This window comes from Hippichthys cyanospilos, chromosome 17 (genome assembly GCF_059441005.1).
Source record: "Hippichthys cyanospilos isolate Australia breed blue-spotted pipefish chromosome 17, RoL_Hcya_1.0, whole genome shotgun sequence".
Lineage (NCBI taxonomy): Eukaryota > Metazoa > Chordata > Actinopteri > Syngnathiformes > Syngnathidae > Hippichthys > Hippichthys cyanospilos.
In genome coordinates, this window is record NC_142385.1 from 6,268,742 (window position 1) to 6,295,284 (window position 26,543).

At 39.0% G+C, this 26,543-nt stretch overlaps 1 protein-coding gene across 1 annotated transcript; it reads left to right on the plus strand.

The window, feature by feature from the left end:
- The first annotated feature begins 1,061 nt into the window (after positions 1–1,061).
- Positions 1,062–20,946, plus strand: ubald1a (UBA-like domain containing 1a). Its single transcript, XM_088438412.1, has 3 exons — positions 1,062–1,284; positions 1,774–1,836; positions 18,539–20,946. The coding sequence occupies exons 1-3, from the start codon at positions 1,177–1,179 to the stop codon at positions 18,851–18,853; spliced, it is 486 nt and encodes a 161-aa protein (XP_088294538.1). The 5' UTR covers positions 1,062–1,176; the 3' UTR covers positions 18,854–20,946.
- The last annotated feature ends 5,597 nt before the right edge of the window (positions 20,947–26,543 follow it).

A 26,543-nucleotide genomic window follows, 5' to 3' on the forward strand; every position in this document is an offset into this window, starting at 1 on the left:
GAGCGTTCTTTTGTCCGCCAGGGGGAATGCTATCCAACGCTTCTTTTCATTGGCGTGAATCTGCTTCCTACAAACCAGCCATTGATAAAACAGCGTCAAAAGGCGAAAGTATACTAATGTGGGGTTGCTTTGTATCTCACAATTGGGACGAAAACGCAATCGTTTATTGGTAATCTTACATTAAGTGCCCTCATTCCCTTAACGCATACATTTACACATCTGCAGTTAAACAAAGGAAGTAGTATTGCGGGAATTACGTAATTCTAATGCTGCCCTTCCACCGCATCCTGTTGTTCGTGCATTTGACGTTAATGTCGTATTGCACAAGTCACGCGTGACTGATTTCCTGTGCTCACAATAACAACTTTATTCAATTTTCTTCCAATTACAATATTATTTATAATTTTACTGACTCGTGTTGAACATCATTGCAGCGGTTTTGTACCAGATAAGGTAAATATAAATGCACCTTATTTGTATCAGCAGACAACTGAATTTGTCGACAATGCACAGGAACGTGAGTGCAGAAAGTACACAATACGTGTACACAAAAAAATAATAATTCTGCGCTCATGGTTGTCAGATGTCCCTAAATTAACTCGTAGGGACGTAATTGGCGTTGGTGGATTTGTTTACCATATTTGGCAAAGGAGCGAAGCCGAGCGATACGGAATTGGACAAGAACGGCCGTCATTCACAAAAGTCAGCCTTCCTTGAGCTTTACAAACAAAGCGGGTGCTCATGGGACTTGTAGACCAAAACAAACCGTCGTCCAAAATGCTCACGCGGCAGTTCAGAGCCACTGCGTGCATTTTTGGGGGGCATTGTTTCTGAGTTGCTTTTTTGATACTTATATTTGCTTGATTTTGAGATGTACATATCATTATAAATCTAAATACGGCAGTCATAGACGACTAAAAGACACGGGTGATCCAGGTCCGTCCTGTTTTCGCCTACATTTCCCATCCGCATTGCTCTTACATTGATTGGCTAAACTCTGGTGGCAATCACGCAGCTCCCTCCCTCCACCGCTCCTACAGTAAATATTTGTGTTTGCCCAGCCGGCTGTAATGGTGGACGACTGAAGGGGAGGAGAACGGAATACAACTCGAGTGAAGAAAAGAGGAAAACGGGTCGAAAGTCTGCTTTTGACTTAGGACACGGACTTCGTCGAAAATGGATGAACTTAAACATCAAGTCATGATTAACCAGTTCGTCCTGACGGCGGGTTGTGCGGCAGACCAGGCGAAGCAGCTCCTGCAGGCGGCACATTGGCAGTTCGAGGTGAGGGGAAAAGAAAAATGAAGTCGGCACGCGGCGTCTGTTTATGTTTGCTACGTTCAAGCTAGCTCGCGCTCGTGTGCATTCCCCAACAATTTTGACCCCCCCCCCCCCCAATACTTCATCAAAGGCCATGTAAAGCATTTCACATGAAAAATTGGAACCCACACATGAATTTTACATAGAGGCTTAAAATATATTAGTTGCGAAACGCATTCCCTCGCATATCCAATTAGACTTTACTCTAGATTAAATACTATAATCCTACCCACGACAGCGTTGTTCTTGTACGTGCAATTTAGTAATAAATGCCCACCGTTTTGTCAACTAACATGTCCCAAACCCGGACATGCATTTGTTTCGCCACATGCCTGTTCTATTGCGAAACAAGCCGTTTTCGCTCGTGGTTTTGGCTTCGCTCTCTGTTCAAAATAAAAGCTACAAAATATTAACCTAACTTCTCTTTTATTTCGTTTTTTTTTTTTTTTTTAGACTGCCCTCAGTGCCTTTTTCCAAGAAACAAACATCCCTTATGGTCATCATCATCATCAAATGGTGAGTTTGGACATGGAAATAACTTTAAAACGGATAATTTTCGATTATTTTGTGAGTTAAAACAATCTCCTTAAGTATTTAATGGCGTCCTAGGTTGCATGAAGGGCAATAAGACCCTCACAGGCTTGGAGGGTTGGTTTGTTACTAACAATAACAAAGCACATGTCGGCCATGTTGTGATCTTCCAGAAATACTGTAAACACACACACATACACAGGCGTCAGCCACGCTGACACATTGGGGCCTCCAAGGAGGAAAAAAGAAATTCAAATGCATTCATGATTTTTTTCTTTTAATTGTATTTTTTTAATAAGTAAATTCGTTTTTGTCCAGAACGGAAAATACACACTGTTTCCTGGAAGAGGGGCAGTGCCTTTCTCAATAGTCCTACTGTGCTTGTATTCATCTCATATGCTTGTTGCTACTCCCCCTCACATGACACATCAGCAACATTCGGGGGGGAGGCACATCATTGTGGGGTAAAAGTGGAAGAAGGTGTTGGTGCTACATAAACACAAACTTACACTTTAAACATTTTGATAACTTTAAGCAGCGCTCTGGATTCTTGACTTGCTCTTTCTTTCATTTTGTGCCAATGAAAAATGGCATTACTTACGTAAACAAATAATGTTTCGGGTGTAATGAAGCTAAAAGTCACACATACAGTACACATTTACTGTGTTGGTGTGTGCCTTTAAAAGTGTGTGGCCGAGTGAGGTGATTTTAAGAGGCTAACTTCGCGGATGGCCAATTACCACTTAGTTATTGCAGTCTGATGCTGCTTAGAAGTGTTTTTATTATGCATTTTTTGTGTTTGACTGTGGTGGGCGAGCACATCCGCATCACAATTCAGAAGTCAGGAGTGTGTAAATGGTCTTTAGCCCTTGTGTTAAGTTTGATGTTAAAATCATTCATCAGAGACCAAACTCAGCTTTTAAGAAGGAAATTACAGTGCGTAATGACATTTAAAAACAGTTACCGTTTGATAATACTGTATATAGTAATTTAATTGCTCGTTTGTTTATTTGAATTGATAGCTATCATTTTAATTCATTCTGAGTATTGTAGCCACCAACCCAAAAAAATCTCATAAAATATCATAATTCTCAATTTAATCCGCAACCCTTTTTTCTCTCCATTCGTTAGTCCAACAAATTGCTACAAACTTTAGGGCACCTCACTAATGTGTGCGGTGTTGTGTTTAGAGGCGTGTTCTTGCGTAATCACAAATTCTTGTTCTCTTTTTGGCTTATGCCAACATGCACGCCTTTTTCCAACTGTGTGCTTTACATTCATGTATTTTGAGCTTGTACACAGTGTGTGTGTGACTCATTACAGTAGTACAGTTAGTTGGCATGTCCAGCCTTCATACGGCTATTCAGGCCACAATGTTCATTGCAATACAGATTAAATTCACTCCGCTTCAGTGCTCTCAGACTTAATTGTCCCTCACTTCAGTTTAAAGCTAGTGTGAGCGACATTCAAGTATAAATATGTCACAACCTTTAAGTTAAAACTTTCAATTTATTCGGATGGTTGACTGGCTAGCGATAAGGAGAATAGTGTCTCAATTGTTCCTATAGCAACTTTACTTAACCTTTGTAATGGCTCTATAACTTTGACGGACTAACCAGAACACCTCCTGTTAGCGCAGCCCATCCATCCATTCATCTATTGTCTATAGCCGCTAATCCTCACTAGGGCTGGTGGCTATCCCAGGCTTCTTTGGGTTGTCGGTTGCCAGCCAATCGCAGGGCACACAAAGACAAACAAATATTCACACTCAGAATCACACTTGAAGACAAATTAAAATGTCCAATACATCTGCCATGCATGTTTTTGGACTGTGGGAGTGGCCACGCAGGCAGAGGGAAAACATGCAAACTCCATAGGAAGACCAGGGTGAGCTGGAATTGAGCCTGGACCTCTCAAAGTACATTCAGCGTAGCCGTCAGTACTAATTACATTTTATTCATCCTCCTGCACATAAATGATAATTATGTTGTACATCTGATCATTTTAAAATGAACTTTTCAGATATGGCAGCATTTTTTATTTTGACTGTAAAAAAATCTAAATAGCATTTGGAAAGTGAAAAAATACTTTGATGTTCAACCCAAGTATTGTTAATTGCTAATGGAGGAAACAGCGGCAAAGCCTACTACTCTCAGGTGCCAAATATCTTATTCGAATAAACAAATAGTATTAAGCAAAATACCCTTGTTGACTTTTTCTTATTAATTGCCGAGCAAAGTTTTGCTAAACAATTTACCTCTGAATGTTCTGGCATGAACACCTGTTTCCCTGAGTGACGTCATGTTATTCTTACACAGAATGTCAAATATTTGGCGCTGAATTAACAGTGCAAGTGCTGCATTCCCTTTTGCCTCAATTGCATCAAGACCAAAATCTGCTCCAGGCCATCGCCAGAATTCCCAACCGTCAGTGAACCAGCTAATTACCCTGTCCATCTCGATTTGTATGTCACAGAAGAAAATGCCTCATAATTCTCACTTTTTTTTGTTCAGTTTGATAGTGCAAGTGACAATGTCAGTGATAGATTTTCTTACGTTTCCTATTCAGCACACAGTCAATATTTATAAAAGCATACTGTTCAAGTTAAATCAAACTGGTACCTAAGAAAAAATTCAATTGGGTTCCTAGCCTACAACCCATTAGCTCGATGCTAATGTTAAGACAGCATTAGCAGAAGCTCAGGCTGGTTCACAGATGAAGAGAACTTAATAGGTACCTGGCACAGGTTCACAATTACAAACCAGTGGAAAATATGAATGCTTTTAAAATATGAAACATTTTTTCCATCTCTGTCATCGATATTAAAAAAAAATAAATAAAACTGCGGATATTGTCACTGTAATGGTCAAATATTGATTTTGAGGAACCTGAATTGCGCAAAAGAAATCTGTCTCCCCACCACGTTTGACTTCAATGAATGCGCACTTTTAAATACACTTTTTTTTATTGTAACCATGGAAACCAAGCATATCTGGTGTAGGCTGTTCCAAAAGGTAAACTTGCCTTCCCATTTCTCTTCACAAGAGCAAAAAGTCACTTAAGGTTGGGGTTGGCACACATACCAGAACAAGTAGTTTCACGAATGCTGGAGGATTTAGCATGCTAAATCTCTTGCCGTCATTTCCTTTTTTTTTTCTTCAAACGTGTGTGTGTGTGTGTGTGTGTGTGTGTGTGTGTGTGTGCTTGGGCACGCTATGTTAAAAGAGCCGCTGTCAACTGCGCAGACTTGCTGTCAAGTGAGTTTGTTTTCTTTAAATGTAGACCCTGTGTGTCACTTTCAGTGTGCTACACAAACCCAAATGTGGGACAGTTGTTCAACGGTTATCTCGGTGTTGGGATCATAGGATTTACATTGGGGTTGTCGGATGTTTTATTCTTATTGTATGATATCCTCCTCACATTGTTTTGTGCATCTAAAATACTCACACCTTCAGCATTTATGCGAGAAGGCCGCACTTTCAATAAGTTGCATGAACTGATTTTTGAGCGTAATTATCATAAATTGTTCCCATGCAAGTATTCAAAAATATTTAAATATAATCAATTTTAAGGTATTGAAAACTATGGAAAATGAAATATAAATAATGGAAACGTACATTTTCATTGCATGAAGACTAAATAAGAAATCAAACTTTCAAAAGGTATTGGAAACTATGGGAAATGAAATATAAATGATGGAAACGTACATTTTCGTAGCATGATGACTAGATAAGAAATCAAACTTTCAAGATGCTGCACCAAAGCTGTCAAAATTATTGTCCCTTGTTTCATCGAAATTTTTGTTCACGTTCTATGTCGAGGTTTTTGCTGTTCAGGATGTGTTGTAAATTAAAATGTAGGCGGTGAAAGTGGAACAACCAGAACTGCCTGCAAGTAACCTAGTTTTTTTTTTTTTTTTTTTTAACACAATTGCCCATATATCAGAGTGTGTGTTTGGTTACAGTTTTATGTGCAGACACGTGAAACACAAAACACAGCCAGTGAACTTTTAATGTGTTAAAATAAAGGTATTATGGATATTTATGTTTCATTTATGATACACTGATATATTTACTCAAATGTAGCAATATTTACTCAAATGTAGCATATTTTTCAAGGTGTGGGCGAGTATGAATACCGTGGATCAGGGTCTATGCCGATACTAGTCGGCATAGTATATGATATATCAAAAGTGTATAGTGTCAGTGACTTATCGGTAATGGCGTACTCATGATTCTGGAAATATGGGAAAATATGGAGTTTTAAAATTCAAAATTTAACAGGCATATGCAGAGATAAGTTTGAACTGATGACCTAATATGAAACTTCGTATCTCCTTCTCGGTCTTTGATATTGAAAAAAATAAAACCAAATTACAGGGTTTGGACATAGGGACATATTGAGCAAACAGTATTGAAGTCTACACAGTTGTAGTCTATTCTAGTCTACATCTGCCTCTGTTGCACTGAGCAGATCATTCTCGTTCTGTAATTTCCAATACTCTGTGAAGATAAAGGTATGATTTGTGATTAGCAAAGGTGACAGAGTGAGAAAGGAGACAGAAAAGTAGAGTGTACTTAGGAGGGCTGTGGGCTGACAGAGAATACAGTACTAGTTTAATTTTTGGTATAATTATGACTGAGTAGTCATTTGTTTTGAAATTTTCCAAATGTTATAAATTGGAAAAGTAAAGCTAGTTCCCTTCTCATTCAAGCTAAGGAAATACTGAAAGGATGAGAGTTAACCAAGCTGAGTTATTGACTGCTAGTCCAATACAAGCACACTATAGCGTATTCCTGTGATACCCAATACTGACGATTTCATCATTGTACACTACTTCAGTTTGAATGACAGTTGCAAAAAAAAAAAAAATTCTGTTCCATGTAATCTTTGATGAATGCTGTCTGCATGTCATTGGGTGTTCTCCAAGTGTCTCGATGGATGTTGGAGGGAAAAAAAAAAAAACAAAAAAAAAACAATTGTTCTTCCCAGAGCTACTCCATCATCATCAGCGTTTCCATGATGACATGTTCTCCTTGTACAGCTTCAATGAACATAGTGAATCCTCATGTGAGCAGAAATACGGAAGTGGCCCAGCTGGATGACTTCCACAGCTGTCCGGGAACATGTGACCCCATCATCATGTGACTCAGCCGAGAAACTAACAGTGACAAAGCCTGCTTTAATCCTGCCACAGTTATGCCTGTTAAAGAAAATGTGGCGAGGGCCTCATGTGGTTTCCCGGCAATAAAATCAGGACTAGGTGGTTTGAAAAATGAGGGTGCAGTCTAAGTGGTTTTATTGGGTCCAAAAATAGAAAAAAAATAAATAAAGAAAGAAAGAAAATAAAGGAAAATGTCACTACTAAAACAATGAGAACACCCAGACAAAATGTTGACAAAATGCAAATGTGCTACAAATTAAGTAACCCATAGTTTTATGCAGTTTAGGGCTGAACCTCAAGTAACGCATGCAAATCTTCTAAAAACAAGTCATGCCATTTTTTCTTGACCCATATACCCACTATTAAGTGTGCACGTCAGAAAAAAAAATAGCAAGCCAACTGTAACAACAACTATTAATGCTCTTCTTGACTGTAAAATGTGTCGGAAACACTGAAAAGGTCAACTTCAAAATAAACCTGAGTTTAATAAATAATGTATGGACAAGAATGCCTTAGTCTCGTTTAGTTTCGAAGTTTAACAAATAAAAATGGACAAAAATGCCTTAGTGTCGTTTATTTTCGAAGTTGTTCCTGAAAGCATGTTCCACTGCAGCTGTTACTTCCCGAATCCTAATACAATCAACGTTGTTCCAAAAACCCATTCAAGTGCCATTCAAGGGCGCTGACATATAACTTAAACACACTGACTGTGACATTGGCATTGTGCATCTGTTACCAGTGTTTACTGGTGGCTCACGCTCTATTTTAGCTACGTCTAGCATAAATTAACTGCTAGCTAGCAGTGCTCGTGCTCCATATAGGCTGGCGTGATAGATGTAAATGACTGCACACTTTGATGCTGACAGCTCAACACAGTCGCCATTACTACTGATCCCATTTTTAAGAAAACATGCCCAAATATGCTATAATAAGTGGGATCAGTAGTAATGGCGACTGTGATCCCAGCTGTCAAATTGGTGTCATAAACCAAAATTTTTGATACATCTGGAAGAGGAAAGTAGTGGGCTGCTAAGCATACTTAAAATCTAAGTTTAAAAAAAAACAGTAAAAAAAAAATCGTATTTTATATATGTAAGATATTCATATACCAAAAATACTCAAAACACGGTGGCTCTAATCCAGTTAGATAACAATAGCTTCTCACACGAATGAGTACCCCCCTACTGTATGATAAATGTCAGGAACAAACAATGTTTTAGTGACCCTGACTTTATTGTGCCATAATGGCTGGTTATCACTGCCATCACACACAAGGTGAAATCAGCGCATTTCATTAAGGTCAATGTACAGTTTCTGTGCAGCAACAAAACGAGTCTGTTTCAGGTGTTGTTTTTGCGCTGCGCTGAAAATTTTGTATCACGGTGTGCCGGCCTCCAGCCGTTTTCATCTTAAGTTTTTATCTCAGACACTAGATTTGGATTTGGTACTGTGCCCGTGCAGACGCTTGCAGATGTAATATGCCATTCATAAATCATGACGGGACTGCATTGTCTGTCTGCTCTCATTTCTGTCTGTCTGAAACACCTTCCATCTGTCGTCACTCGGTGAGACGTATCGCATTAGAGACGCTGGGTTTTTTGTTGTCCACGAGGGAGCAAATAAAGCAGACTGTTTGCACCAATATGTCTGGCTAAGTGGACTAATAGGATGCCAATGCCAGGTATTTGGCCTGAGCCTTCTGCTTTGTATGTTTGCCACAATAGACATTATTGCAGACAATCACATATAATGGAGTAAAACTACAATATTTAATGCATTTTTACCAGGACTGCTAAATTTAAAGTCTTAACTTTATTTAAATTAAAACTAAAATGAAGAGTAGGATTGGTAGTCATGTCAAGCATTACATAGGTCTTCAAAATTAACACACCAAATACATGGTTAGTGCAGTAGTCTTACCACGCTTTGAAGCGTTCTGATTAGTTTGATTCCTCATGGTGTCTCTTTTATCCCAAATTATTGCGATTGCATTGCATCGGTACCAACATCAACACAATGTCAATAAAGAATCATATTCAATCGCTGGTTAAGGACGCTAAGAAACCGCTTTTCGGATATGCGGTGATGTGATGTGAAATATGGTGCATGATGCACTTGACATTTCAACCTGTCAGAAAAAGGTCATTGATCCATTTAATAACTGTTATACTAATTATTATAGTAATTAATACTGCTTCATAAAAACATTGCTTCATATTCCTGGAATCAATCTGAAATAAAAAAAGACATTCATGGATGGATAGATACTTAAATTAGATTTCCTAAAGTAGTATTTCCTTTGTAGTTGTTGGGAAAAAAAAAAAACTATATATAGCGATTAGTTTATAATTGGTCCATTTCGATCGCACTCATTTTTATGTTAATAGATTCATGAAGCGTGTTTTAAATGCACAGTGCATGCAGTGGTGTGAGGTTGTGTGTGGTACGCCAATGCACTTTCCATGCCAGGCCATTGGCCACATCTGAAGCCAGGGTAGTGCTCTGCTTGTTCCAGCATGTTGGCCCCCACGTTTCCTGGAGTGCAGCTTCCCAGAACCCTAACCACTCACACAATGGCTTTTAAACGCACACATCTTAGCGGAAAGATTTGGTGTGTCGAATCCACCCTTAGGTCCCTGTGCTGCGGTTAGGCCAGACGAATTGCTTCAAGCACTCCAGCTCATCTTTTGCAACAAATCATTACTGTTACTGTTTCCTTAGGTTAAACAGTAGCATGCAGCCTGGCTGCTGAGATGACATTTCAACACTACCTTGAGATTTAATCCTACTATTTCTGTGCTCGCACCTTCACAAGCTTAGTTCATCCTTTTCCTGCTCTCCTAGATCACGTTCATAACCCCTAAGCTGTTTTCCGATCCTGACCAGTCTACATTCAAGTTTGCGGAGTGAAGCAAAATGATTTACCATGAAAAAACAAAAACAAAAAAAGACCTGTCACCTCAACCTGTTGAGATACTCACAGATAGTGCTTCTCTTGGCAATTTGAACCTGAGTGTTTTCTTTGCAGCTGCTCTGCCTCCTGATGACCTTTGCCCCAATTTCCCTTTTACCAAGCGGAACTTTCTACATACAGTATGAGATATCCTTGGCATCTATTGTTAGCATGCTTGCTACTGTAGTGACTACTGCACAGTGCAACAAATGCACCGTTTAGTCCATTTTCTCCTATCTTCCTTTTGTGGCCTCTTATGTTTTTCCATCTTCCTCATGTTATTTCACTGTACATCTGGCATAAGCATACAAAACACAAGGTGGACTGGCTAATGATCAACTTTGCGCATGTATATGTCTGTGAGAGGGATTTCAGTTGCTCAGCGTCTGGTTTGTTCAATGGAAGGAAGGGACAGTTACTTTGCTTGATTGAAAGGTTCAGCGGTCCCTGGTGGCCTCGTTTCAAGGGGGAAAAAAGCATCTTTTTTTTTTATGTGCAGGAACTCATGTAAAAAAAAAAAAAAAAAAAAATAATGCCACATCTGAGTCACACAATGGCTTTATGAAAGTGCAGTTTGCTTTTGTTGAATCGGTCTGTGTAGAACATGTCATTGACTATCACCAAACTTTCACTAAGTGCCAGCGAATTATGAGCCTTTATTCTCTTCATAGTTTTTGCCTTGTGCACAATTTAAGTATATTACATTCTTTTTGGTGGAACATCTTCAGTCATTTGAACTAAAACATTTGTGTGGGATCCAACAAAACATGTTTTGAACTGGAAGATTTTTTTTTTTTTTATTATTATTATTTGCAGATGCTAGTGCATGGATTTGTTATTCATGTATTCATATTAAACAGTCTTATTGAGATATTTTAGCATTGGTACATTTACAGTGTTTTTTCTGGGATAATACAATGCAGTTATTTAGTAGTCAAGGCCAAAAAAAGATATTTGCAGCCTACATTTATTATCAGTAAGCAAAATGTTGTCTTTGGAAAAAAAATCAATTCTTAACTGTTGAAATATCTAAGCATGTTTATTCTGTAGATTTTCACATTTGCTTAATGCTGATTTTTCGTTTTAATATATTTTAAGCAACATAAATCTTAGATATGTATTAAAAGAAAAAAAAAAGCTTCCAAAAAGTTAAAGAATCTCTAAGGGACAACATCATGTCTTAAAACGTTAAACGACAACTAATAGCTCTCACCAGTTTTTTACAGTAAATCAGTTTCAACATTCGAAAAACACTGAAATGTTAAAATTTTACTTATCTCCATTTTATAATTAAAAAAAATGCAGTGTTCTCAGGTTTCGCAGAGTCTCTGATAAGTCTGAAAACTCAATTTCCTCAAGTTAGTTTCAAAATTATCTATAATTGGCCATCCAATTCGTCAAAATTAACAATTCTGTCTCTAATTTGCAGCACTGACAATTAAGATCATTCATTTATTTGTAAAAAAAAACAAAAGCAAACATTACATCATACCCTATCAAGAGTGGATAACGTAACATAGCATGTAAGAAGAGAGAACCCCCCCACTTCTCCCTTTCAGTCTCTTCAGTTTCTCAGGAATGCGTTTGGTGAGGCTGGAAATAACTTCCATCTCATCCGTTTGCACACAAACAAACACGCATGCATGTTCACCCACAAACGGTGGAGCGTTTAGGTGCGTGAAGGCTGGCTGCAGCCCAGTATGTTTTTTAAGGTTGCTGCCGACCATCGGCCACGCGTTCCTCATGCCGGCAGACTGACTCACAAGAGAGCTGCCATGGCCGCCGTGACCACAGAGCCTCGTCCTGTCAACAGAAGATCTGCGCTCTTTCCTTCTAACAGTTGTCCCCATGGCAACGGCTCTTGGTGTTGGCTGTGTTTTGAACACAAACTCTTAATACCGTCTATCTTCCTGCTCTTTTCCATGTGTAAAAGCAAATGGCTAGACCGCTTACTAGACTGAACATTCTTAGATAATACTCAGCAGTGTTTTCACTACAAGTAGGGGGTTGACGTTCGAACAACAAAATAATATGTCTCCAAAAAACATCAACCATCTTTATTCAGTTTTTGATTAACTGGTAGTTTACATTCATTGCCAGCCAGTAGTAAACGTGAAGTTAAGCATTAACTGTTTTTGTTTCAGTCACTTAAGCTTCGTTTCTAAGGTCGACTCTCACCTACAAATGCATGTCACCTACTATGGAAAAAAAAAAAACAAAACAAATGCTAGTCTGCTAACTAGTCAGTCCAGCAGCTTAAAACATCCACTCTAAAGTTGTCTAGATGTATGTGGCTTTATCAATGTGCCATTTTGATCTGGCTGTGGAAACTCACTCCATTTATTTTCCAGTAGTCTTGTGTTCAAGCTGCCAGCTGTAGCCATGTCGAGAGACAGGTTGTATTATGTAGACGGGCACTGTAGCAACCTTTTTAAAAATAGTCCTGGCAAACTCAGCTCGCTCTAAGTTAATGTTGACATGCAATATTGTTCGCTCTTCTAATTGTGGTTTTGTTGCCATGTATCAAAATTCACATGGTCTACATTATTTCAAAGACAAAGTTTATACAAATGTTTGGGTGTATTCACACCAGGAAAGTCCTTCGGTCCACGTGTTTGGTCCGGATCAATAAAGGGAGTTTTTTTTTTTTTTTTTTTTTCATTTTTCACTTGGTGCACTTTTATTCACACAGTACGTTTGCAAGATATATTCTGTAAACATAATGCATGTGACGATCATTGCTTTCGTTAGACCAAAGTGACGAAAGCAACTCACAGCTTCCAAACCCAGGAATCGAGAAAACATGAATTTCCTATGTGCTGTACAGTGGACCGCAGTGTTAAAGCGTTCCTGGCTTGCATTATTTTGTGGAATACTGAGTTTTTTCATCCTCTCTTTATGGTATTTTCCCGGTTTTGCGACAAAAACAACTGTCATGACCTTAGGGGCTTGGCTGTATTTGTGTTGTTTTATCTACATCTGCAGGCGTTTTTGGGTAATTACACTTATTTTCAGTTGCTTTCACACTTGCCTCCCTGCAACGCGTCACTACAATTCTGGTCTGCTATTGGTCGGCGTCTCCTCACGTTGATGTGGGGTCTGCTATTGGTCGGCCGCACTTGTTTCAAAATGGCGGAACCGTAAAGCTTTGTTCCATTGTGAGTGGTTACAAAACCGTATTTATAGTGCATTTTACTGCTTAATTCAAAGTTGAAAGGGTTAGCCATGGGTCCCAAAATTGCTAGTGATGTTAAAGAGAAAAGTAAGTAGATGATTTATATGGAAACGATGCTGGAGATAACCCTTCCTAGGGAATGTGGGCATAACAAGCGTCACTCAAAGGTAAATAAATCCTTTCTATATTTTGTATTCATGTTTTCTGATTGTATACATGTATATTATTTATACGTAGCACTTACTATAATATTTTGGTACCATAATTCAAAATCTTTATAATCATCTTGTGATCACTTAATTATTTTGCCTTAATAAAGCCATGAATAAACATCTTTGTATATCTGTATCCGTCCTCTGTTGACTACACAATCTGGTACTAAAGTGACCTTTATGGTACAAATGTGGCATTGTTTTTACACTGCACATGAAAAAATATTTTAGTATTCATAACTTTTCTCCCCTAAGTCTCTATAGTCTGATGATGCTGACATTTCGCTAAGCTTCTATAGTTTTATGATGTTAGCATTTCAAAGTAATTCAGGTCTGACTGTTTTTAGAATATTTTCAGTAACCTAGTCATTTAGGACAGAGTTTGGACTGACGTTCCTCTCGGTTGATTCCGTAAAAGGCAGATTATTCAGTAATTTAAGGTGACAGCTTTAGCAAGTATTTTATTGTAAAACAGCTTGATGTAGCTTGTCGGTTGCCGGTCACCAAGCAAAGCGGGATATTTTTGGGAGGCTGCTGTTGCATGCATGTGCTCTTTTTGTTCCACTGTAAATGCTAATGATGGTTTACTAGTAACAAATATAAAAGTATGCTGCTATTGTTATTGTTAACAATCTGTTGTAGTCATGACATACAATAAGATTTTCATTTGGCAAATATAGAAATTCATATATTATGCATAGAGAACTTTGCAAATCTCATGGATAGTGACCAAAACATCATTGGAACCCTTAGTTCGGATGTAACATTGTCAAGTTTTATTTGCTGTAGGACAAATGACCAATGAAGTATCCTTTTTTTTAGTCCTGTCAATCCATATGGAGCTGAGGACATACGCTTTTATGGAAACTTTTCAAATATTTCCCACCCTCCAAGTTCTTCATTCCTTTTCGAGTCTCCTGATTCTCAAACAAAAGCCGATCGTGTAAACTGCAGTGTGTGGTCTCAGCATGCGTTAGCCGGTCAACGCAACTGCATGGTGTTTATGGATGAGTCAGAGGTCTCTGCAGACAACCTGAGAGGACAGGTGTCATGTTTTTCCCCTCATTTTGTATTCAAGGGCATAGAAGGCCTTATCCTCAGCCACCCACAGGAATACCATTGACACATTTCGAAGATAAACAAATCCAGACATTAGCCACCACCGTTGTGCGCTCAGAAAAAGCTGTAGAGGTCAAGAGCACTTTCTCTGGTGTCGCTTTGCCGCAGGAAACAGCCTCAAAGACATGAGCCAGCACTTCCTGTCAGAGTGCACCGCGGACATGCTCACCTTACATAACAGCATGCCAAAGGGAGAACCTATGGACCAGTCTTACCCAGCCAAATGTGACCCCAAGAATGTTAAGAAGCAGCACTTTTAGTGGGCATGTTGGTTTAGTATCGCACATACACCCTTCCCAAAGAGGAATGTTATTTTGTTTTTCACTACAGGAGAGCGTGGCTCAAAGCTGTGGCATAAAGTAATAGTATTTTCCAGCCTATCCTGTTTTTCAAGAGCTTAATATTTATTAGTCCACCAAAGAGCTTGTTTTCATTAGATTATTCTTTGGTCTAAAGTCTTTAAGTGTACTGTGGGAGCTCAGAAGGAAAACCTTTATTTGTTTCATTGGAAAAATGGCATCCAGTTGTTTTTTGGTTATACTGGCTTAATTAGCGCTAGCTTTAAGAGACAGAAAGTTTCTGTCAAAGACACCATGGTGGCAGCCATATTTGCTCCCTTTTGGCGGCCGAGCCGTGACTTAGAATCGTTGATAGGTCATTCTGGTAAACGCGATAAACGGCACAGTACAAAGCATATAGGTGCCCCACCAATAAGAAAAAAACAAAGACAAACACTACTTTAGTGTGAAACCAGGCATGTCCAAACTCGGTCCTCGAGGGCCCGTATCCTGCCTGTTTTCCAGGTTTCTTTCCTCGACTCACCTGATTCAGTATCTTTGTCAGGCTTCTGCTGAACTTGCTGATGAGCTGATAATTTGAATCAGGTGTGTCGGTGAAAGAAACCTGGAAAACATGCAGGATACAGTCCTCGAGGATCGGTTTTGTACACCCCTGGCCTAAACCTATTTATTCAGAACATGAACTGGTCACAGAAATGTGGCCGCATAGGATGAGTTTTGGACACTGGGTGAAAGCAATTCTGTAGTTCGTGAGGACCATTGTCTTTGAGCTACGAAGGCAATCTTTAAGCAAAGTCACAGAGCGGCCATTGAAAGAGGTTGGTTACAGAAAAAAGAAAAACATGCTGCTGTACTGAATCCAGTATTTATGTACAGTATCCATGTGGGTGCATGCATGACAAACAAAACATATGATGCTGGATTGAATCCAGGTTGTATCCGACCTTAATTTGGGATCTTCAAAGTTACACTTTAAAGTTTTAAACAAAAGGAAATTGTAAAACTTTGTGTGAACGAGGGTGTGGCGATGTAGTCTCCTGTGAAAAATATAAATCCAGGAAGTCTTTCAATGTTGTTTGCACTCAAGGGTTGTTGGAAATGTTTTTCTCAACTCATTCAATCCCATTTTTTTTGTTGTTTTTCAAGAATCCTGAATTCAATGTTTATCTTTTTTTCTTTTTTTTTTCTTTTTTTTTTAATGTGTTTGGCTTAAGGCATAGGTGTCAAACTCCAGTCCTCAAGGGCCGGTATCCTGCATGTTTTCTGATTTGAATCAGGTGTTTTGGGGAGAGGCTCATGAACAACAAGGACCGTAATTTGACACCCGTGGCTTAAGGAGTATCTTAAAACGGACGATACCAAATGAATTAAGTACTGAAGTAATCAACTACTTTGGGTTTTACTTTAGTTTTAGTAGTAAGGTGTTAATCAGTTACATTATACATTCATGTAATCAGCTACTTTACACAGTTTAGTCAGTAATTATGTTCTAAATTAATCAAGTGGCATGTGGGCAGGAAAGGTTTTCACAGTCAAGCAGAGCAACATTTACAACCCTTTGCCAAAAATTTAAGACATTTAAATGCCCCTTATGGCTGAAAATAGTTTTTGTACAAATATTACATTTAACATTTAACTGTGGTCAATAGTGCCACATTATTGATTTGATAAATGTTGAGCACAGGCCGCAATTGGCCCGCAGGCCAGACTTTGGGCATGTATGCCTTAAATAGTAATCACGAGTGCAGTAATGTTAACCATAGTAACCCTAGTAAATTATTAATATAGAAAAAAAAATAATAGAAACTTTCATTTAGGGAATTGCATCGGGGCCTAGTTACTTGTTTATTTGATTGAATGATTAATAGATAATCCATTTTTGCAAAGAGTCGATAGCGACAGCCCCACTACGAATACCAAAACTACACGGTAACTGCAGCCTTTACCCTGACCGATATTTAGATACCGATCTCAAACCTTTTGAATGAGACAACAAACGGTCTCGGTCCTCCCATCTGTCAGAGACAAATTATTGTCACCTGACCCTTGGTCATCTTGTGTCTGAAGTGCTTCCCAATCAATAAGCTTCTCGCTTTGAAACTGGTAAATTATGTATGAAGTAGAATGACAACTATGGCTCAATGTCAAGTTCTGTTGCGGCTCGGGGCTTGGATATAAAAGAGCCTTCGATTTCCATTACTTTTGTGGGACCATGATTGACTCGCAGTTTTGTCTTTGACTTTGCTCGTGTGCCTGTGTTATGTTTACATCTTATTTTTAGATGGCAAGCCTCCTGGCTGAATGTGACTCCACCTTTGCCTCCCGCTGGAATACAGCAGGTTGTTTTTTTCCTTGTCGCAAACGACTTCAAGGAAGAAGCCTGGCAAGGAATCATGTGTGTTTGGAGGAAGTAAGCTAAAGGCACAAAACATTGAGCCTGCAAGCTTCAAGTTGCTGTTTTTGGTACAGTCATGAGTCGTGTGTGAGTGTGTGCGCTCTCCGGGTGTGTTGCCTGGCAGCCAACAGTAAGGCTGCTGGCACAACAATTATTTTCGTGTTTCTCCATAGTGAGGAAAACCGACCTGTTCGGTGCATCATAAATTGAATTAAACTTATTGAATGATTTTTTTAATTGAACATTTGTCAATCTATAGTTTGTCTAGATTTAATGACTCAAGTACATTGAAAGCATTTTTCTTGCCCCGTTTATTCGTATTTTAGTGTTCCGTGTTCTCAAAAAGGTCGAACAAATTGCAGCAACAATTGTTAATGCTCTGTATGACAGTAAAACATGCCAGAATTGTTGTGAGAAGCCCTTCAGAGTAAACCTGAATTGACCAAATATATAGCCACAAGTGCCTCTTTACATTGTTACTGTTACTTTTACATTTTGAAGTTCTTCCTGCAGCGCACAGCTTGAGGTCTTTCTACAGCACCTGTTGCTCTTAACTCCCAAAAAACAGCTCATCGTTCAAAAATCATGGTTAATTGTCAAATCAGGGTGCTAACAAACCACTTATTACCTTGGCCTATGGCACCAGTTGCCAGTGTTTACCGATGGCTCGGGCTCAAATTACAACAATCTAGTATAAATTTAGCCGCTAGCTAGCAGCGTGAGTGTGCTCCATATAGGCTGGCTACAATATGACTACACATTTCGATGCTTACAGACTTGACAGTTGCTGTTCCTGCTGATAACATTTTAACAAACCACACTGACTCAAATGTGCTGTTTCAGCCCGAAAATTTGTCTCATAGACCAAATTTTGATTTAGAAGAAGAAAGTAGCTCTGCTGCTAAGCACTGTGTAGGGGGGGGTGAATTCCCACGCCACCCCCACCTTATTGTTTTAAGTTGCTCATTCATATAGTTAAAACGTGTCACTAACGTTAAATGTGACACTATAGCTAATATAGTATGAAATGCATTTGTAATATGTTCTATGCTGCCCTAATAGTCTACAGTAAACAGCCATCTAATATAGTAATTGTTGCATTTGTGCGAATATGAATAATCCACCTGATTTCAGCCATTTCAAGGGTGGCCATTATGCAAGTCCTGTCAACTGAAAATGTCATTGCAATTACTCATTTTATCCATAATTGGGGTAGGACTTCCACCAAATGTGTTAGTTGAAAGGAACGGGATGACAAGGGGCGGTGATGGGAGCTTCTAAGTCAACACCATCACAGCTCATCATGGTGAAAATGTCCACTTCCTGTTTTGGAAAAGCACTAAACCTTGGCTTTCCTTCCTTACCCCCAGATGTGCACACCAGCCAACACACCAGCGACACCCCCCAACTTCCCGGACGCCCTCACCATGTTCTCCCGGCTCAAGGCGTCCGAGAGCTTCAACAGCGGCAGCCCCATGGCGGCGTCGGCGGCCACCTCGCCTCCGGCCCCACAAGTCGGCGGCTGGGGGATGCCCCCCAACGTGCCCAACGTGCCGCCGCCCCCGCAAGGACTCTGGACTCAGGGGCAACCCCCCACACAGCCATGCCCCGCCTGGCCCACGGGCGTCAACCCCCACACGGGCGCCGAGCAAAAGGCTAGCGTAGCAATGGAGGCGGAGAGATGAATTCCCACGCCACCCCCACCTGCCCCAGCAACCCAAAGCGGCGGGGAGTTTATCTTTTTCCAAAAAATAAAAAATAAAAATAAAAAAAATAAACGGATGGATGGGCAAGATGTATGGACGGACGTGGAATAACGCAAACCAAGAAAACCTTTGGGTGAACAATTTCAAGAGAAGAAAAACCAATGCAAATATGAAAGTAGAAATAAAAAGATACGCACATGCATAGTAATAAGAAAATATGTGAAATCTTATTTTTTTGTTCTAACACAAATGAGAAATATTTGAATTTGGAAATATAAAACGTCATGCCCAAGGATTCTATGTGATGTTCAAGGACATTCAAGGCAGCAAATTTTGTAGATTTTTCTTTTTTTTTTTTTCTTCTTCTTTTTCCACTCCCTCCTTTAACACTTTTTATTAGCTGGTGTGATTTGCCCCTCCCCCTTCCTCACTGGTCTCGTTGTATTTCTGCAACTGTCTGTGCTGCATGACGAGGAGAGGAACTTGCAATGCAGTGTTTTTTAAGTGACTGAAGCATCACGCATTAGTGTGTACATGCGCATGTGTGCGTTTTTGATCCGGAACGCACACGCGTAAATCTATATAAATGTCTATGTAAACACACACACATGAATACACGCGTTCGAGGAAACACCTCCATATTGTCATCCCCATCGTCAAGGCGGGGCTTCTTCTTACCTCACCTGGTGGTCACCTGACTTCTTTTAGCCAATCAGGGATTCTTCTTCAACCAACTGTTTGCGCTGATGACGCGGGACATGTTCGTAACATTTTTTTTTTTTTTTCTTAAATGCAGAACACGTGTTTGGTTCTCGCTAGCTTATCCGCAAACACAACTTATTTTTCAACCGATGTCTACAAACTGTATACTTTAGAGATTATGGGTTCTACAAGGAAAAAAAAAACACACGACTAGTGGTTTAATATAATATTGTTTGTAACGATGATAGTTTATTATCTGGGAGGTGGTTCGGCTAAAGCAGCTAAACTGGCTCTAAATTGGGGAGAGGGGACGTGACTACTCCATTTTTTTTTTACTCTTTGTAAACGTTTTGCATGACTTGTCAATAACATCTTTTATAGTAAAATTACTCAAGTTTTCCCAAGCTCACGAGGACAACTAATTTGAATCAGATCATCTCACAGAGAGAAAACAAAAACATCCCTGACAGGTTGTTTGATCTGGAGACGTATGAAGGCCACATTGAAAAAACTAAATATTCAAGAAAAAAATGCATAGTGAAACCTTCAAAGAAAAAAAGGCTGGAGGTAAAACAATATCATTAAGAAAGGGTGTGTTTTTTAAAACACAATTTAGTTTACTATAAAATAAGTATATTTTTGTTCTTGCTATGACATTTTTCGAAAGCCTTTTTTTTCGAAATTCAACTTAAATCTTTTGAGCTACAATTATAATACAAAAAAATAATACAAAACAGCTATTTTATTTCTTTAGAATTTTTTTTTTCCAAAATATAATTGTCGGTCTAATTTTAAAATACAGTATATTTCTTCATGTGTGGTCCTAATACAATGTAATCTTCTTGTAATTCTGACAGAATGCTATAGCGTACGACAGAGGGAATTTTGCAAGATTCACATGCGGAACCAGTTGCTGATCCTCCATTTTGCTAAGGGAGGGCAAGGGGCAGCTCGGGGGTAACCCTGATTTATGGCAATATATTACATGCAGGGTCCGCCCCAGTTTGGTGTTTTTGTTTTGTTTTTTTATTTGAGAAAAACAATTTTATTCAAGCAGGTGGATTTTTTTTCTTTTTTTTTAAAAATATGAGGGCAATTTGGGATATAATAAAAAAGAAATAATAATGTCCCTTGGTATTAATTTGAACAAAGTTGTTCTTGAGTTCATCTTTCCCATGCTTCATACTTTATTTGGTTAAATCTGAGTGTTTTCTAGGTTGGCCTGTTCATAAATGGTTTCTCATGTACGTCCTCCTCCCCCACTTTGTATGACTGTATGAGACCATTCCCACAATATTTGTGGACTACCTGATAATTAACTTATCATTTTGTGAACCTAAATAAATATTGTTTGTCAACCTATTATAAAACGTTGCTTTTCATGTGCATTTCACACTAAGGCCCTCGGGGATGTCCTATAAACAGTATACATATAATAAATATTTTCAGATGCCACAGGTTTTGTTGTGGTTAAGATGTATAGCTTCGCTTATGTGACGGCGGTGTTCGTCGTGATTAAGTTATATGCTACTGGAACCACCTTTTATTCATTCCTGATGAAGATATTTTTATTTGGGATGCGATCGTCATCATTAAGGCCGAGCCACGAAGTGAGGAATTATTTGTTGCGAAGATTCGAGGTCTGCCTTTCACGACTAACCTCTGTTTATTTTTACACCAATAAGCAATCAGGGTAATAACTCAACCTAAAAGATAAGGGGGCCACAGATGAAAGGCAAAACGTTTGAAAGGGAAGAAGAGAGAAGCTTCTGAAGGAACGAGTTCAGCTGCAAAGCCAAGTATGTCTCCTTGAATCGTTGGCTCTTCAGATGTAAACACAAAACACCAGCTGCCCACAAGCATCCAACACATAAGCACAAGCGCGGTAAATCGAACACTCCGTGTCCTAAACTGACTTTCACACCGCTTCCCCCTCTGTGGGAACTGCTGATGAGAGCGTGAGCCAATTTGTCAATGTTCTACTTGCTGTGGATTTCAAGTGCAGATTTGAAGTGTATGTCGACAGTTGCTACACGAACACGAACACTAATGAACACAAGTTGAAGATTCTGCAACGACCCAGAACTGTAATGAAGGCCGTGAAAAGCATCCCGAGGATTCTCTGTTTGCAAATAATTCATCCTAATTTTCAAGTATTGACTTAGTTTTGTCTCAAATACGAGCTGGTGCTACTTTGGGAAAGATTTAGGGTACTCATTGAAACAACCAAGCATGTACATTATGGCTGTGTGATATATTTTATACAGTGCATATATAAAGTGAATATGTGCATAGTATACAGTAATGTATGTTACCTATATACAGTATGTATGATGTATACATATGCATATATATCTCAATATATACATATATGTATAAAAATTCTGTACATTTTTATATAAAGCTACATACTTATGTATGCATACATACTATACACATGCATATATTTATATAGATACATATTTACATATACATGTATGTATATACTTGTACATAGTATAGTACATATATATGTAGAAACATATACATACCGTATTTTACTCACATACAGTGCATACACATATATGCATGCATACAGTAGGGCCGGTAAGGTTTGAGCAGGGGTCAGCAATGTGGTGCCCGTGATTTAGAACATTGTGATTTTCTTGGAATTTTACAATTACACATGTTACATTTGCATTATATATCACCCTTGAATTACATATTTTCGAAAACTGTTCCTTGATTATTGTAAGAAAGGATTGACATGATCGGTTTACCAATCGTATTACTCAGTACCAAAGAAGAAGCTAAAAAAATTGATTTTTGTCATTTCCATCTTAGGTATACATCAAATGTGAGAGAATGTTAAAAAAAAAAAATCCAGAAAATCACAAATGTATGGTTTTTAAGCTGTTTTGTGGTGTGTGTGTGTGAAAATAAGAGGCCAATAAGTATTGAGCAGCTGAAAAACAAAACTGTCCCTCACAGAGCAGTCACTTGCTCTTCAAGAAGTTATTCCAGTGCCCACCCGTTCAAATGTTCCTGAGAACCATGAGGAACCGGCCCAGAACTACGGTACACAGCGGAAACTGGTCAATGATTTGAAGACAATTGATTTCTACATAACAAAACAAAAACCAAAAATGATGCATTTCCCTGTCTCTCTTACAAGTCATCAGCAAGACATGCCAGATGAAGATGAAGCATAGAGGATAGTGAATACAATAATTTCTCAAATATAAGATGTACCTGTGTATGACACACCCTTAATTTGGGGGTCAAATTCCGGTGTTTTCAATATTACCGCGTATAAGACGCACAAACACTTCTGCAACAATGTAAGAACTAGAGCGAAACAGAATTAATGTCACCGTTTGTAAACTGTATAATTTCTTGTCTTCATATCTGTAAGTTATGTATTGGTTTCACGTGTCTCAGATTTCCCACATAGTGAGCGTCAGTGAACTCAGCGCCTATGTAATGGTGAATGCACTTGAAGTTTTTGCTTTTCCTTGTGATGTAGCTGGAGTGCATTTACCATAAATACACAAAGTTGAGCAGCATCCGTCTTTCATCAAGTTTATGATCGTGTGTATATACCAAAAGACCGTAAAATGCAATAATTATCCGTGTGCTGTAACAGGTGCACTTTTAATTGAATAGTAATATTCCAGTGTGTGAAGAAAGATGCATTCGGATGTTGGTCTGCCTGCTTCTTTTAGTCAAAATAATGTCATAGCAATTTCAGCTAACACAAACTGTTGTTAGCTGCAACAGGCACTTGATATAAACAACCAACTGATGTCCCACTCCTCTACCTCATCACATTACGGTAATTATTGGAAGTAATACGGCCAATATGAAAATGCGCATCTGTGCGTCAAAACTCGGCTTGTGTGGGTGACAGATCAATCTTACTCGAATGGTGTTGAGTCATTCTTGAGGGAAAAGGCTATCGGGCATGGGGGTAGATTAGAAATGGGTAAATGCAATGCCTACTCTAAATAAAGTGGGTATGCTATATATATATATATATATATATATATATATACACACACAGTTGATATAATGTTGATGTATGTAGCTAGCTTAAAAATGGAACTCACCAGCTAGCAGAACAGGGGCGACGTTTGCTCCACACACTCCTCGTCAATGTCGATTGCAGACTCGTGACCCTTCACCTGCTATCAACTTCTGAGTGTGAGCTGAGGAGCAGAAGTTGAATTGTGACATTTTTTATTTTTGTCTCATGACCATAAATTCACAAAACATCTGCCAACCACTGAAAAATAAGATTGCGATATAAGCTTTGATGGATGGATTTACTTTTGTCATCATTATTTGACCTTAAAATTGAGCCATAGAACACAACCTCCCCAAATGTTTCGTGATATGCTCTATGTCACAGTATTCAAACAGAAACGATAAAATTATGTCGGGCTAAGGAGAACTGTCTGTTTTGTGTTGCAATTGGGCAAGACACGAATCTTGATGCCTCGTCTGTGTTTATGGATGCCAAAGATAACAGCAACAGTCCCACCGCTACTGCACTTTCTGCCCGTGTGTGTGTGTGACCGCAATGAACCTGCGACAATGGCTGTGTGCCATTCCAGCCACTCTTGTGTCCGAGATCCTGAGTGAAACACAAAGCCGGCTTTCTTTCTGCTCTCACTGTTGTATCAGTGCTGCCTGACTGCATGCATTAGCACCAGCCTCAACAAGCAAACACACACACACACACACACACTGGGGGAAGTGACATTGCCATTTCCTGTAAAGCAGCTGGATGGTGTGAGCAGAATGATGTACTGTATGTAGTCGTATTCCAAGTGATACAATTGGTCTGATCCCAAGCAAAATGATTAGGCCAAATCAATCCTTTGAGGTCACTGCTGTGAGCGTGTTAAGTGTGATGCAAGCCAAGGAGAAACAGCCAGCCTGTAAACTGTAGATTAGCGTGCACGTTGCCATGGCAGCACTTTTATCGGAATGGCTTCAATACATGCTTTCAAAGAGGAGCAACTGTTAGGCTTTCGTAGATACAAAGGACACTTTAATGGCATTGCAGAGAAGTATGGGTCGTTATTTGTTTGTAGTTGGTTTCTTAAAATCAAGTTACCGCTGTTGTTTGTTAGAATTTAGTAAACCACGCATTCTCCCAAGAGTTTGGCATGACACTTTAACGGTGTCAAGCGTACGGCCCGTGGGCCACATCCGGCACGCAAGAAGATTTTGTGACGTGTAAAAAAAAACGACCGACTTAACCCATTAGTTATTATTGCTGTCAATAAGCAATAGAAAAAATAAAAAATCAGGGATAGTCTATATTAGGGCGTCTCAAACCTTTTGGAGTAAGGGACCCTTTTAGAGTGCAATTTTCCCAAGGCCCCCCATTGCAAACGTTTGTGGGAACAAAAACAAAAAAATAATGTAAGCCAAACATAAGTGCCCCTTTTATTCACCGACAGATTCAATTTGACAAGTATACTTGTTACTTTTCAGTTCAGAAAAAAAGAAATTGCAAATTGCTTGCCTCCTTATAACAAATTATTACCAATTATACCAATGATTTAGTCAAAAACAATATTATAAGTACAATGCTGCTTAACCTTGGCCGGCCTCGTTAGCAAGCAATTGTAGACACAAACCCTTTAATATAGAATTAAATTAACACAAATATATCCCCCGCTGCAGTCAGGCCATGGACCCCATATATATATATATATATTTCCATTTCCACGTTTCCATTTGTTAGCATTAAGCTAGCAGACTCTTATGCTCTTTTAACATACATGTGAAATTCTCTGCTTTGTTTATTATTAAAACATTAACTTCGACTGGGTGTTGCGACAAGTAAAGCAAGCACTTGAACCTCTTGTGTTTTTTTTAAGAAGAATTGGTCACTATTTACTGCAAGATGTGATGTATAGTTAGCCACTAACTGCCTTGTGTTCATTATTGAAACATATCTAAATCAAGTCAAGACCTTCACACCAGTTATTTTGAATTTTTTGTCACCCCCAATGGAACTGCTTTTTTTTTTTTGACACGCTATAACAGAAATATTTCCTGCTTGGCCTGTCCAAAGAGACGATTGGAAGGCACCAAATGATATTTCCAAAAACGAAGCGGCACAAAAGTGTCGGATAAAAGATATTATACAGGTGAATGAGCAGCTTGTTACACGGCAGGGTACCGCCACCAAAAACACTCACACACTGGCTCACACTCCTCAGTCCATGAGGCAGCTGTTCCTTTGTACCCGAGTGGAACGGCGGCCCGTTTCCAAAATATTACTTACTGTATACGTGACTCACTTTTCACTTATAGCTCGTCTGCTTTGCATCAAACACATTTTTCTGCACTGATGTCTCCCTCGTCTGTGAGGCAGATCTACGCTTGCAGCCATTATGAAACATTCATGATTCCCGCAGGGGAAATTTGCCCATTTGAGAGCAAGCAGAGACACTGCAAATGAGTTGTGCACAACATGAAATGAACACTTAACACAAAACAGACCATTAGTGTACATACTGTACAGCCACACATAACGTATATAAACAGTAATAGGATAAATAAATTCACAGTCCCTCCTGGTGGCTAATACACCAACGTCATGATAGTGGCCACGTGCAGTAGCTTGTGTTTTGATTTGCATGTTGTGGCCTGTGAATATCCAAAGGAAAGGAAGTTACAGTACAACAGTTTCAATCCTAGAATTTACGGTTCTTCGCTTCTTTAAAACCTTCCTTCCTTTTTTCCTTGTATTTTCCTTTCTTCCTTTCCTCCCTTTCTTCCTCCCTTCCTTCCTTCTTCCCTTCAACCCTTCCGTCCTTTTTCATTTTTAGAAAAACTAATGGGAACACAGCAATTGACGAATTATATATACATATATAAATATGTGATGTTAATAGCATCAACTCTTGCAATTCCAAAGACGTGTTTATACACCTTGCAAAGTCCGGACATTCAACCCCAAGATACT

Coding starts and splice junctions, on each gene's coding strand:
- ubald1a (XM_088438412.1), top strand. CDS start 1,177: ATGGATGAACTTAAACATCAAGTCATGATTAACCAGTTCGTCCTGACG. Junction 1,285..1,773: donor CGGCACATTGGCAGTTCGAG/GTGAGGGGAAAA, acceptor TTTTTTTTTTAG/ACTGCCCTCAGTGCCTTTTT. Junction 1,837..18,538: donor GTCATCATCATCATCAAATG/GTGAGTTTGGAC, acceptor CCTTACCCCCAG/ATGTGCACACCAGCCAACAC.